General features: G+C 33.9%; 1 protein-coding gene across 4 annotated transcripts in view; it reads right to left on the bottom strand.

Annotated features, from left to right (window-relative positions):
- The window catches only part of ablim3 (actin binding LIM protein family, member 3), a 130,821-nt gene that overhangs the window by 21,752 nt on the left and 95,025 nt on the right, over positions 1 to 14,044 (bottom strand). For 3 of the 4 annotated variants that reach the window (XM_056471935.1, XM_056471936.1, XM_056471938.1), the window contains 4 exons: positions 12,179 to 12,208; positions 10,153 to 10,282; positions 7,666 to 7,764; positions 5,268 to 5,318 (listed from right to left, as the gene is read on the bottom strand). In XM_056471935.1, coding sequence (XP_056327910.1) covers positions 5,268 to 5,318; positions 7,666 to 7,764; positions 10,153 to 10,282; positions 12,179 to 12,208 — 310 coding nt within the window. The remainder of the gene's footprint in view (positions 1 to 5,267; positions 5,319 to 7,665; positions 7,765 to 10,152; positions 10,283 to 12,178; positions 12,209 to 14,044) is intronic. The other variant, XM_056471937.1, reaches the window with a different exon arrangement.

A 14,044-nucleotide genomic window follows, 5' to 3' on the forward strand; every position in this document is an offset into this window, starting at 1 on the left:
ATCTAAAGAGACGGTTCTGACCTTTCTCGGAGTTAACTTGATGAACGGTGCAAGAATCGGAGCTGGCCAGTAAATAAATCTACAGTATTAGTGCGGCTCTGTGCAAATCTCCAAAGCAAATTCATCTCATTTATGCACTCTAGATCTCAGCAGTTGTATATTGTCTGCGCTAATTGGCAGGATCGCACAGATTCGGAGCCAGAAGCTTTGAAGACCTTGAACCGCCATCATTCGCAAAAGTTTTATACATCCCCTGACACTTGTGTGTTTGTCTTTTAAACATTTTAGCTAATTCGATGCTGTCAGCAACTACTGAATGTCTACTGCTCTCCTCTTTATTCAACACCATTTATTATGCTTAAACGCAATCCACAAACTTAATAGATTTTATCCCCAAAAAAAGTCAGAACTGTGAAGAAAACGTCTGCAGGATTAGAACAAAAATAATTATAGTAATTCACACAATTCTGCACATCAATTGACGCCAATGTCTGTTTAAATTCAGAATGTTCTCTTAAAATTACACTTTAAAAATGCCAATAGATTCCATCTGGGCCAACATTCTTTAAAAAATGTAATAATAATAAAGTTAAATATGAGAACGTTTTGATTTTTTTTGTATTATAAAAAAGTATATTTCTATTGGAAATGGGATGAAAAGCTTACTAGGTCCAGGAATTTTATGCAAGTACAGTTGAGTCCAGATGAAATACTCAAAATTGAACTCTATATATTCCATAATACTCAGTTTAGGATAAATATCAATAATAGTTTGGTAATGGGAACAAGCCTGTAATGCACATATACTATATATCCATTATACACATATAAGTACGCACACAGAACATGCAGTTAAGGGAAAGATGTATTACTACTACTGTATCATTTTGTAAAAGGGTTAGAGCTCATGGCATTTAGAAAAAGATTCTAACCAATGTACTTGACAGAAAAAGTGTGATATAGTCAATTCATGAATGAACAGACAGAGATATGCACATAAACAAGCGGAATTTGCCTGAAGATTTCCATTCACTATGTTACAGTAAATGTATTCACAACTGTGCTCATGCTAGAGTTCAAGCCAAAAGTAATGTCTGTATTTCCACTTGAAAAAGCAGCCACTCTCACCAGCAGCAGCTATTTCAGCTAGTGTTCTCCAGCTATTTAAAAGCGAATGCTCATTAACTGACATTGCAGTGAAAAATATGATTTTAAAAAAGCCAATATTGTTTTCTAAAATCTATATTTGTAACGCAAGTAAAGCAATTACACCGACTTAAGTAACTCAAATCAAATTACACAAATTTAAAATGTAACTTGTTACATTACTGTGTTCCCCAAAAATGTAATTAGAATACAGTAAAGCATTACTGTGGAATGCGTTACACCCAAGGTCTTGATAACACCATCATGAAGTTTTTTCTTATATTATTTCAGCAAATAGGACTGTAAAAAAAAAATGTTGTACTCATACCCATTCACTGCGCTCAAAGTTTACCCAACAAGTCCTGCTACTGAGAAACCCAGAAATGGGAAAATAGTCCATTTGCACCAAAATCGTCTTGATCTTGGGTTTCTTGTCATGGAAGGTAAATGAAACAAAAGTGCAGTGTGACCATCCTTTTAGAGAAGCAAAATGGTCACCACTTTAAGAATTAACAGAGTAGGTCATGTTTAGACTTCCACCCTCCACCATTTCATGCTTAAACAGGCTTTTCCTTCCTAACAGTGGTTTCTCAACAGGATTGAGCTTAACTTGGCGTTCAGTGTGGCATCTAATGCGGACGCTTCCCAGTTGATCTACGGCAGAGGGGTGCATGGCAAGCTTTAATCATGCCTCAGCAAGCCTCATCCTTTTTTCATCACCCTCCTGTGGAAGGAAGGATGCGCTCGTGCCAGCTCTACATTCTTCTGTCATGCAAGGAACGGAAAGCAGGACGCACTCGGATGCTTAAGCAGAGGGCACAACTTTTTAACTGTTTCCACCTAAAGACCCTGATATACTCATCTTTTAAAATCTTTATTTAGGAGTAAAAAGATGCGTGAAATACACAAGTGGAATATTTTAACACCACTCATAGTACATAGTTTCTTTTTAACCCTTAAATGCATGAATGCTTATGAACGCCGGTCATCATTGCAGTCTTTAATGACATGGACCTTTATATTTAACATAAATGGACTTCTAAAGGCTGCAAATGTCTAAAATCACTTCCAGCTTATTCACCAAATCCACCATCAAGAGACAGTGGCATGTATATTTAAATGCATACAGTAATTGCTCTACAATAAAGCCAATAAAACCATTTTGAGTTTTGGTGATAATACTATTTAGTTTTATGGCTGCTATAATTATATCTGAATCAGAACATCAGATATTTTTGTTGCACAGAAAGAGAATTCTGTTACATTATTACATACCACAGGTCTCATATTACGTATACACTTAAAACAATATATTAGAAATCAATTATTTTTAAAGGTGCAGTATGTAAGATTAACACACAGTGGTTGAACTTGGTACTGCACTCCAAAATCAAAAGACATTTTCACTAGGCCCCTTCTCCGATGACTATGATTTTCCATATTAAAAGGAGTTTTTGTCCTAACCATCATCAGAAATGTTTATTTTAGAAACTATTTCAATTTCTCATGGCTGAACAACAGAATAAAATCCTATGACAATAATCATCTCAGGTACTGGTTATGCTTTATTTAGTGTTAAATGCTACTAATGTGAGTTTGAATACAATTGTATGTGACATTTATTGCCATACTGAAAGCAGCAGCAGATAGTTTACCTCAAATCTTGAAAATAAAATATTACAGTGAATGTTTGGTGTGAAATATAATTGAGTGCAATTAGAGTGCTGAAATATAATTGGTTAAGATGGCAGTGGGCTGGTCATAGAGACCAAAACAAAGACAGACACTCTGACACGGAATGCACATTTTCAAAGGAGAATAACTGACTTTAGCATTGCTTTTCAGATAAGCAAATATGCTCACTTAGCATGTTTCTTAAATATCGGCAAACATGTTATGTTATTTTTATAATTTAAAAGTCAAAAACTTACATACTGCACCTTCAAATGTGCTTTCTTGCAATATTGTTCATAATGAATAAAGATCCACTCCATGGATCTAAGGGTTAATTTGACATTCAATCTACATCTTTAATATCATACTTGTGCAAATTTCAATCTTGTTAGGAGAAATAAAGCAAAGTTGAGGACAAAAAAGAACCCGCATAATAACAGCATTAACAAAATACTGTATATCAGGGCCTTGATTCATACAGCTGCAGGAAAAAGCATTTGAATTCTTCCACATGGGTATCTGTATAAACTGGTCATAAAATTTGATCTGATCAACAGTGGAGAAAAGTGGCGAATCAGTGGAGAAAAAAAGATTTCAGCTAACTGTTTTGTAGGTCTAAAGTTTATACTTTAAGTTTATTAAAATCAATAAAATGTATATGCTGACAAGTACATACACAGCTCAGCAATTCATTAAAATGCATTTGTGTAGTTGTATAACTATTTTACAAAATTATACCGATTTAATTGTTTTGTCTAATTATACAAACAGTTTAGGTTAGTGTAGGATCACTACATATTATATTTATTATATAAGTAAATATTTTTTACTCTTTTATTATAATTATTTATAAGATTGTGATTTGTAAGATTATAAATCCAATGGCCAATGATTAAAATATATTTATAATATGTTCAATTTAGCTTTTTGGTGCCATATCAAACTGGTACACTGTAAACCCCGCTGTTGTCATTACCTAAATATATTAAGTTAATACAACTGGACATTACTTAAAATGCCAAGTTTTGGCATCAAAACTTAAAGAGGTGTGTTTAACTTACTCATTAGGCAGCAAAAAACTTTTTAAGATCTCTGAACTAAACAATTTAATGTCTTTAAACGATTCACCATGTCTCTGTTTAAAATGACCAGTTGCGCTTGAAATTCTGCCTTGACAGCCGTGATATATGTTATTGGACACAAGGTGGTCATTTTGCTTGTGATGCTGAATTTTGCTGAAGTGCAGCAGGACAGAGGCACTACCTGAACCCATCTGACGAAAGAGAAAAGCTAAATTATTAAGATATTTAAATGCTGATATACATTTTTCTTAATTGAAATACACACAGGGGTTACACGGTGGCACAGCGAGTAGTTCTGTTGCCTCACAGCAAGAAGGTCGCTGGTTCGAGTCTCGGCTGGGCCAGTTGCCATTTCTGTGTGGAGTTTACATGTTCTTCCTATATTCGCGTGGGCTTCCTCCGGGTGCTCCGGTTTCCAAGTCTAAAGACATGCGCTATAGGTGAATTGGGTCAGCTAAACCGTCCCTAGTGTATTTCCTGGTCCTCCAGTTTGAGGGTTGAGCGATGGGCTAACGACCCACCTCGTAAAAATTAGATGTTACAAAACACCAACATGGTGTGACTTATATATAAACGGCCCTGTGAGTAAGTAAACAATATAAAAGCTGAAAATTTTGGAAGTTAGTCTTTTAGCCCTTTTAAAGTTATCTGTAATTAAACATTTAGGTTAATTCAACGAAGAGACCTCATTTGGTCAACTTAATTAATTGAGTTGTCGATTTCCCATTACTCAAACAAATTGAGAGAATCACTTTCCTCAAATCATTTGAGTAGTCTCAACTTATTAGGGTTTACAGTATAGTAATGAATGAAGCTTTGTTCCTATTTCTTTCCACACTCATTTTTAACTGTGTATTCCTGTCACAAATTGCAGTCTTCACTTATAACACCTGCATGACAGCTGATGTAAAGTAAACGTTCGGCTTTATGTAGATTTATATAGATCAGTATAAAAAATGCCTTGACCAGCATTGATACTGATGTTTGAGATTAACTCTGCCAACTCTAATAATACTTTCTGTAGTACTTGTTTAAGCAGATTCACCTATTGTTGTGATTCACAGCAAAAAAAAAAGAGAAAGAGATCAGATTGAATTCAAGGACTGTATATTTATGAAGCTACTACAAATACTTTTTCGTCCAACTGTATGACGCAACTTCTAAAATGTGTACATACTTTCTCTCTGCCAACCAAATCCTCTAGAAATATATTATGAGCTCTATTTGCTCACTACTTCTTGTTTTAGACTAAATGATTTTTTGCAGGACACTAAAACTAATCAGACACATCTTTCCCATGAGCCCACACAGCCTCAGGACCGAGCGAGAGCAAAGACAGGCCAGGGCAGGCCGGGCGCACTATACCATGTCTCTTATAGATGGGAGGCTTCCTGTAGATGTTGGGCTCCCCTGTGGCTGAGAAGAAAGGAAAAGATTAGAAATAAAGCTTGGAGATGTCAGTGACAGGCAGAAGAAAGCAAAGGCAGGAAATGCTATTTTTCTACTTCCTCTTCAGGCTTCCAGGGACCTTCGGGGTACGGTGGAGGAGAGTGGAACGGTGAAAACACAAAAAAGGGTACAAAAATGGAGTAGAACCATACTATAGATGTATAGTATAGACTGACTGAACAGTTACAGAGACTTTGATCCATTAGAGGGGACATATTATCAACATCTCGCCATTTTCTTGCTTAAGTGCTATAATCTGGGGTAGAGCTGTAATCAGAACATTAAATTAGGCCTATTTCAGATTATTATTGATCTGCAGCTATAATCAAATCCTTTTTATAGAAAGGTTAGTAATAAACATTTATTTATACATAAGTATTTATGTATACAAAGCATTTGTTTAGTAAGAAGTGCTTCTCATATGATATGTGAACTTCAAGAGAAAATGATGTCGACTGCAACTTTCCGTCTCTAACACCACGCCCACCAACAGGGTACCATGACAAACCTGATAAAGGTGACCCGTACCGAACCGTACAGTACCGCATTTTGGCGTTCTCATTTCCTATAATGTATAAACTTATTGTATTATTAATTGCCATTATTGATTATTAAAACTGATACTTGGCAAAAGACAGGATATGTTTCATATTTTTCAATGAAAATTAAAGGATGCAGTTATGTTATAGGCTCAGTTTTGTTATAAATATGCGTATAGTGAAGATGACTGGTATATAAATATGTAGCTACATGATGCCTCAACATTTTTGGTGTCTGTTAAGTTAATATCAAAATTAAAATATTTTTATTGTTAAGATAGTGAAAGAACGTAGCAGGATGCGAATGACTTTATAAATTGCACTGTTCCTTTGAAGATTCACCCGACGTGTACTGGGGAGTTTGTTTCCCATATCAAACTTGCGAAGTCTGAACTTACAAGAAAAGCATGCTAGACTGAGATTTGTGCACTTAATACTGAGGGAGAAGCCCCAATCAGATAGCCACGCCTCTGTTTTCAGATGTCTCCGTTTTTCCCGATCCACACTGACATGGAGCAGTAGCTTTTTAAAACCAAAATGGCCTCTTCAGCGTTTCCAAAATGCTCCATTATCAGGGCTCAAAAACTCCAGAGTAGCGTGGATGGAAAGCGAAACGGTAGCAAAACTTATGCGTTTTAAAACTAAAACATATTAGACAGGGCCTGAGAACATTGTGGTAGAATTTCATATTTGAAGAAATATGCTGATAAATTTCTGTAAAGTCGTGTATATATTGTATATTTTACTGCTTCACTAATGGGGGTCTGTTCAACTTCATAGCCAGAACAATTATGTCAATTTTAGGAATGCACCAATATGTATTTTTTTTAACCAAAACAAATAACTGATCTATATAGTATTTTGGGATTTGGAGACCAATAGGCAATATTTACACTTTAAAAAAAAATCTTTTTGCTGCTTATTTTAACTGCTTTCTCAAAATGAGCTAAATCATCACAATTCTTGATATTTTTTTGGGAAGGACAACTTAACTGTTTCATGTTTAATCCACTTTCACTCATTCATTTTCCTTCGGCTTAGTCTCTGATTTATCAGAGGTCACCACAGCGGAATGAACCACAAACTATTCCAGCATTTGTTATTATAGTATTTGATGTTTTTCAAATATTTGTGTATGATTACAAAAGCAAAAAGCACACACATACAATGAACACCTGTTTTTATTTTAAAAGCTTAATTTGAGAAAAGTTTGCACTGATCTTAATTAACTTTATATTAACTGAACTTAACTAATTAATTATTCATTTCTATGGCCAACATTCTTTTAAAAATAAAATCTATTGCTAAATGAAAATAATAAAAACTAGAGGCCAGCAAGCATGTGAAGTGGTTCAACCATCGGAAATAATACATAATTTATCAGCATAAAGATATCAATAAAACATTTTTATTGGACCGATATATATTGCCGATATATCCTGCATTCCTAAAATGTTTCCGAACTATTGGTTATTACATTTTAGCTGTGTGAGACTCACTTGTTTTGTTGTTTCTGGAGTGTCAGAATAACACTTCTAGAAAAAGCAGCTGCTCATTTGCATTTAAAGGGATACAAGCTATAATAAATGATCTGTGTTGCTTCATCCTGAAACCTCACAGACATCTTAAGGACACCAGCGATTTATTTGAAAGAGAAAAAAGATACATAATATGTCCCCTTTAATTATGGTTTAAATTTATGCTGAATTATAGTGCGGGATGAATATGAAAGTGATGGCAGCAGCCGATGAGGTGAATGTCGAGGCCTGGCCTACCTGGCAGATGGAAATGCTTGGGAGCTTGGTTTGTGGTGGGCGTGCTGGACCGGGCGTCTAGCTGACTGTAATAGGGTGAACTTCTGCCACTCTCAGTGCCTGTAGCGAAAGCCCCAAGCCAATGACAGTAACAGAAGCAGAGCATGAGTGCACACTTCCTAACACACACACACACACACACACACACACACACACACTCAGTCATCATCAACACACCGGTGTGAATCATCTGATCAATGATCCAAGGTTAGCCAGGCAGGGACAGTATGCATTTCTAAACTGAGGAAAAGACATACTGTGCCAGACAGACAGGTGCAGAGGATAAGATGTGGGTGGAATGGTGGGACACGCCCCCTAATAACAGCCTAACATTTCTTACACTTAAATTTAAATAAATAAATGGATAAATAAATAAATAATTATAATTTAAAAATTAATTAATTAACTAATTAATAAACAAACAAATTAAATAAAATAAAGCAAAATAAAAATAAAATAAAATAAATAAAATAAAAAATATTGTGATCTTGTTTGATTTGAGTTAATGGAAAATGCTTTTAATAGTTTTAGTTTTAAACATAAAAGTACTGGGAAATGTAAAATGGTATAATTCCAGAATTGATTCATCTGTTAAGCTTGCCACCCAAAAAGTTAGTATAAAAATTTAATGAAGTTATTAAAATTGTTTTGAATGACACACAATCTAATGCAATTATTGTTGCATAAAATATATTCAGTTATTGAAATTAAGATTAAATATAAAATAAAACACATTTTGGCCTTGGCGCACAACTGAAATAAATCTGATTTGACTGTTAAAAAACATATTGGCTGTTTCTCAATTACAAGAACACAGAGAACGGACTTGCGTTCTTTTGGAGACCAGTCTTGTCGGGTCACCTCGGAAGAAAGAACTCGAGAGACAGCGAGAACAGAGAACGCATCCACTGAGAAATGAGATGTTGCGTTCTTCCTGATGATCAAATGACCTTCATGTGTTTTTAACGAAAAATTATTTAAACATTACAGCATTCATACAACAATTTATTGTTTCCCCCTATTTACAATATATTGCATAAAGACTTTACAAATATACGTTGCACAATTTAAATAAAGCAGATTTTAATACGAATTTCAACAAATAAACACCCTTAATGTGTTTATGCCTTTATAAACTTTTTCATGGTAATGTTTACTTGGACCATTTCATTAAGGGAAACTCCTGAGATAAATAAGTTATATCTCTGAACTTTAATATATAATCTATATAAAATACTTTACTTCCCACATCCAGTCGCAAAGGACTTCTAGAGTGAGTTCGGTACTCAAGTCTGCATCGATGCATCCTCGATATCAAGGAACTTTCACCTGTCTTCTGTTCTTGCGGTCTTGAGTTTTGGAACTGAACTTTGGTAGTTGATGACGATGTTACACAAGAAACCGAGGACACAAGAATGCTGAAGAACGCATATTGAGAAACAGCCATTAAGTTAACTAAAACAAATATCATTTAACTAAAATGATTTTTCTCATCTAAAATAGAAAAATGTTAAATAACAAACATAAAAAAGTGTATTTATTCTTCTAGTTTACAAAGCAATTTTCGTTATTATGATCAAATGACAATAAAAGCTAAAAATTAAAGTAGAAAAATATGTAGACATGTTTAAACAATACTTAAAAAAATAATTAAATCATTAACTCTTTCAAAATCTAAAACAAAAATGACAAAAATAATTACAATAATTTTATCAATTTTTTCTAAAGTATATTTAGTTAATGATACTAAAACAACAAGGTGGAAGTACAAAATTTACTAAAACCTAAACCAAAAACAAAAATAATTTCTGTTATTTCAAAGTAAACTTATAAAATATGTATAAAAATATAGTATAAACATATTTAAAAAAGTAAATGTATTTAATTTCAGCTAGTTGCCAAGAAATTCTCCTTTACCAATTTAAATTTAAATTAAAAAGTTATGGAAATGAAGCGAGAAACTATGAAAAAATTTAAAGATAATAAAAAACGACATTACTTTAATACTTAATGATACTAAAATAACACTAAATTTGAAGTACTAAAAGCACAAAACCTAAAAAAATCTTAATCTTAATAAATAATATAAAAGAAGACTAGTCAGTTTAAAAGTTTTACTTTTTAACAAATATTTTGTTGGCATTTAAATTAATACTCACCAAATCAGCTATGATTGCAGTGCAAACCACACGTTTACAAGATTGCAAACCAAGATATACATACAGCATATTTTCCAATATACTGCATATTCAATAAAGTCCTCAAGCCATTCCTGTTGAAATGACCAGCTCACATTAGTGTGCTGTTCAAGCTGGTTAGTGCAGATCCACTATATGTTGTTCACCAGCAAGAAATGCTAATCAGCTTCATGAAGTTGTGAGCTGCTTGACTCCAGCATGAATCAGGGATGAGCGAGTGTTTTCAGGGAGTATGCTGTTGTGTGCTCACCATATCTGTAGTAGTGCTGTGGAGAGCGAGGCATGATGGGAGACATGCCCTGTCTGCTGTAGGTGGGTGAGTCGATGTACCCCGGACTGGAGGATCTCCTCATCCGTATGTCCATACTATCATACATGTCCTACACACAAAAAAAAAATCTCAGATCTCATTATTCATAAATATAACTCTTCATAATTCTTGCCTCAATAAAAAAAAAAAATAAAACCAAAGGTAATTCAATGCATTTAGATTTTTTATATATATATATATATATTCATTTTTTGTAATTTATCAGGGCAGCCTATTCAACACATTAAAAATTTGACTGCAAAATGTATTTCCAATGACATAAGGTAAGTGATTAGACCAGAGGTAGGGAACCTATGGCTCGGAAGCCACATGTGGCTCTTTGACCAAAACTATGTGGCTCTCCAGCGGTCTCTCTTCAATAATATTTTATAGTTTAAAAAATGATAACTGTCACTATAGAAATCAGTTTTCTATTGAAAGTACAATTACAATTCCATTTTATTGTATTTTCTACAGCAAAATGAATAAGTACTCAGTTTACAATAACAGGACTTTTTAATATATGTGATGATGTGGTTTAACTTGAATCGCGACACCAGTAAAAGGCAAGCAACTTACATTTTATGGTAACCTCACGCACATAAATTCAAACATCATTCATGCGTGGCGATGACAAAAAGAAAAAAAATCTATAAATCCTTTCTTCATAAATTGTGATGCAACATATTTTTTATTTTTAAGTTGTGCATTAACATAAATAAAGGTTTTGTGTATAAATAATTAAAGGTTTTGTTAAATACACACACCCGAAATGGCTCTTAAAAAATACATTTGATAAAAAAAAAATCAGAAATGGCTCTTTGCTGAAAAAAGGTTCCTGACCCCTGGATTAGACCTTATTCACTGACATATTGATACATAGAAAATACATTGGCAAGCATATCTGAACTCCTAACAAAAAAATCAATCAATAAAAATTATGTAAATAAAAACAGAAAAGTTAATTATAACTATACAGACAAACAGTAATACAAAAACTAAATTACTAAAACTTTACAAATTTATATAAACAAAAATATAAATATAATAAAAGATGGACAAACATATTCTTGTCACAGTAAAATGACGTTCAAAGATACTTTTGCAATGGCTTACTAATATAATTTTCTGCAATATTTTCAACATGCATACATACACAACATTTTAACACTCCTGTGACTTTTCCCAAGACCTTTTAACAGAGAAAGAAATGTTTCACAGTATTTTGAATATTTTTTTTTCTGGAGAAAGTCTTATGTCTTATAGTTTGATGGTATTAAAAGCGTTTCGTTTAATTTTTCTAATAATTTTCAAGATCAATATTCTCTTAACAAACCACTGTTATCCAATAGCTATGTACTGTATATCTAATTAACATAGTTATTTCTCCAAATTGCACTTTCATAAGCTGAATACAAGTATATTGCAAAATAACTTGTAAAATATTAGGTAAGACTTAATTTTGATGCTCCCTATTGCAGTTTTTGTTGACTAAAGGTTGCAATGCAACTACATGCCAATTACTTCTCATTTGAGTATTAGTAGACTGTCTGCTTTCTGTTGTTACTCCTCCTTCAACAGACATACTACTTACATGACTGTAAGATACTTTGCAAGTACATGTCAACTTACACTAAACCTAACCCTAACCTCAACCTAACAGCCTTGTTATAATCTAATGAGAATTAGTTGACATGTAGATGCAATCTAACTTAAATTCAACAAAATGCATTAAAGGGACCATCAAAATAATGTGATACCAAATATTATATACTGTTAGCATAGACAAAAGAAATGATTTATCAGAACCTATAACGTTTAAAAATGTGTTAAAATATATTCTCTCTGTTAAACAGCACTTGGGAAATATTTAAAAAAGAATGAAAATCCCACAGGGGGTCTAATAATTTTGACCTCAACTGTATATAGACATGCAGAGTACTTTCCCAAAAATCAAAATGTCTACCTGAGAATAAGGGGAGAGTGTGCCCAAGGACTGTGGAGACAAAACCAAAAGAAGGAGAATTTAGAATAACAATACATCAGTTAAAAACCTTTAATCTCATGAAATCTATATACAGTATGTGGAGTGAGAAGAAAAAGGTAACGCAGTTGAAGGAGCCACTGTGGTCAGATTAACCCTCCTTATGCCTCCTGTAAAACTCAATATTTCCCCGGAGCAAGCAGAAATTCAGGAGATAGTTCACACAAAAATGAAGATCCAGTCATCGTTTACTCCCCTTTATGTTTTCATGTGATCGTTGATTTTCAGGTAACCATCTTGCAGGTTTGCAACAACAAGAGAGTGAGTAAACGATGCCACCAATTTTGACATGAACTATCCCTTAAAGCGACATCACACAAATCGCTAGAATTTTTCAGAAAGCTTCCCAAAAGTGAACTAAGGACACCCATATTAGCTGGTTTTCCACTCCATGGTATTACTCAGCTCTGTTCAGAAGACTTATTTTGTTTTTTACATTACTCAGTTTGCTCTTCCACTGTGGTTTAGTACTGCCTCAAAGAGGGTGGGATTGTAGATATACAGGTTTGTAGATTCTCTGGTAGACATTCATTTCCAAGAGCTGAGTGACAGATTTTTTATTTAATTTTTACTCTTTTACTCGTGTTTGCCCCATGCATCACTAAAACTGTTTCTCAGCTGCCAACTGGAGGAACGTCTGCCACTTGTCTATTGACCATGACACCACCATTTTAAAATTTAACGGCATTTTTTGGCGCCTTATTGTTGTTTAATATTGGCAGTGACTGTTTTGTGTGCTGTTTCTGCACCCTGTGCTGCTTTCATTTTAATCCCTGGCTGTACCTGTGTTTTTTGTTAGAGTGCTCTTAGTACTTGAAGCAAAAAATAAATAAGCAAATAAATAGTAAACGTCAATGTGTTTTTGCACTGTCCAATCAAATGGATTGAAAGGCAGCCTTCTGTTGTGACAGGACAGCTGATTTGAAGGTTGTTTTTGTAGTTGCCTAGCAACATAAAATAACCGCAGTGCACTGCTCTATTCTAAATTACAAAAAAGTCAACTAAAAAGGCAGTGTGCAGTTGTCCCCCACATTTTAAAAATGTAAAAGCATGCACTGTTTATAGTTATGTAATAGTTTGACAGATAGCGTAAGCGTTTGACTTTACTGGCAATTGTTTCTCTCAATATCATTGTTTTTTGTAAAACTGCAACAAAGAGAGGATGAGTATGTACATATCCACATTTACTTTAACATGCTCAATTCAGCCAGCAGTAAAATTTTACTTATGCACTTTATACAAATCTTAATATGCATATTAGGAAAATCTATTACTGAGACCATTTAAATTGAATATTAGCAAAATGATCCTATTTACACCACCAGCATAACGTGTAAGCCATGGAGAGGTGTTTGTACAACGAAATACAGGCAGTATAAAACTGATTAAAATCAAATGACCCTTGAATATTTACAAAAATAGAGCTTTAGTAAAAATAGAGCACTTACGGACATATATTTCAACATTTAAATCAGCCCCAGAAATAATCTGCATGTACGTTACTCTCGACCGCACTCTGAGAGAAACTGCCGTGGGCTGGCAGTTTGAGACCCCTGAATTAAGTTGTCCCCCAGAAAACTTAAGAATTGTTTGGTTTCCACTCACTTTAAATAAGTAGTTTGAACAATCAGCAAAAGTTAGATTTTGAGTGTAAAGCAAAATCGTGGTCAAAAAAAGTCACCAATAACTGCATCAGACCAGAAACACAAAGCCTGTGTGAAGAAATTTGGCAACTGTCTGGATAGCAAGGTTCAAGTTTGGTAAACTCGGATCTGTGAATTTGAATCA

This window comes from Danio aesculapii, chromosome 14 (assembly GCF_903798145.1).
Source record: "Danio aesculapii chromosome 14, fDanAes4.1, whole genome shotgun sequence".
Lineage (NCBI taxonomy): Eukaryota > Metazoa > Chordata > Actinopteri > Cypriniformes > Danionidae > Danio > Danio aesculapii.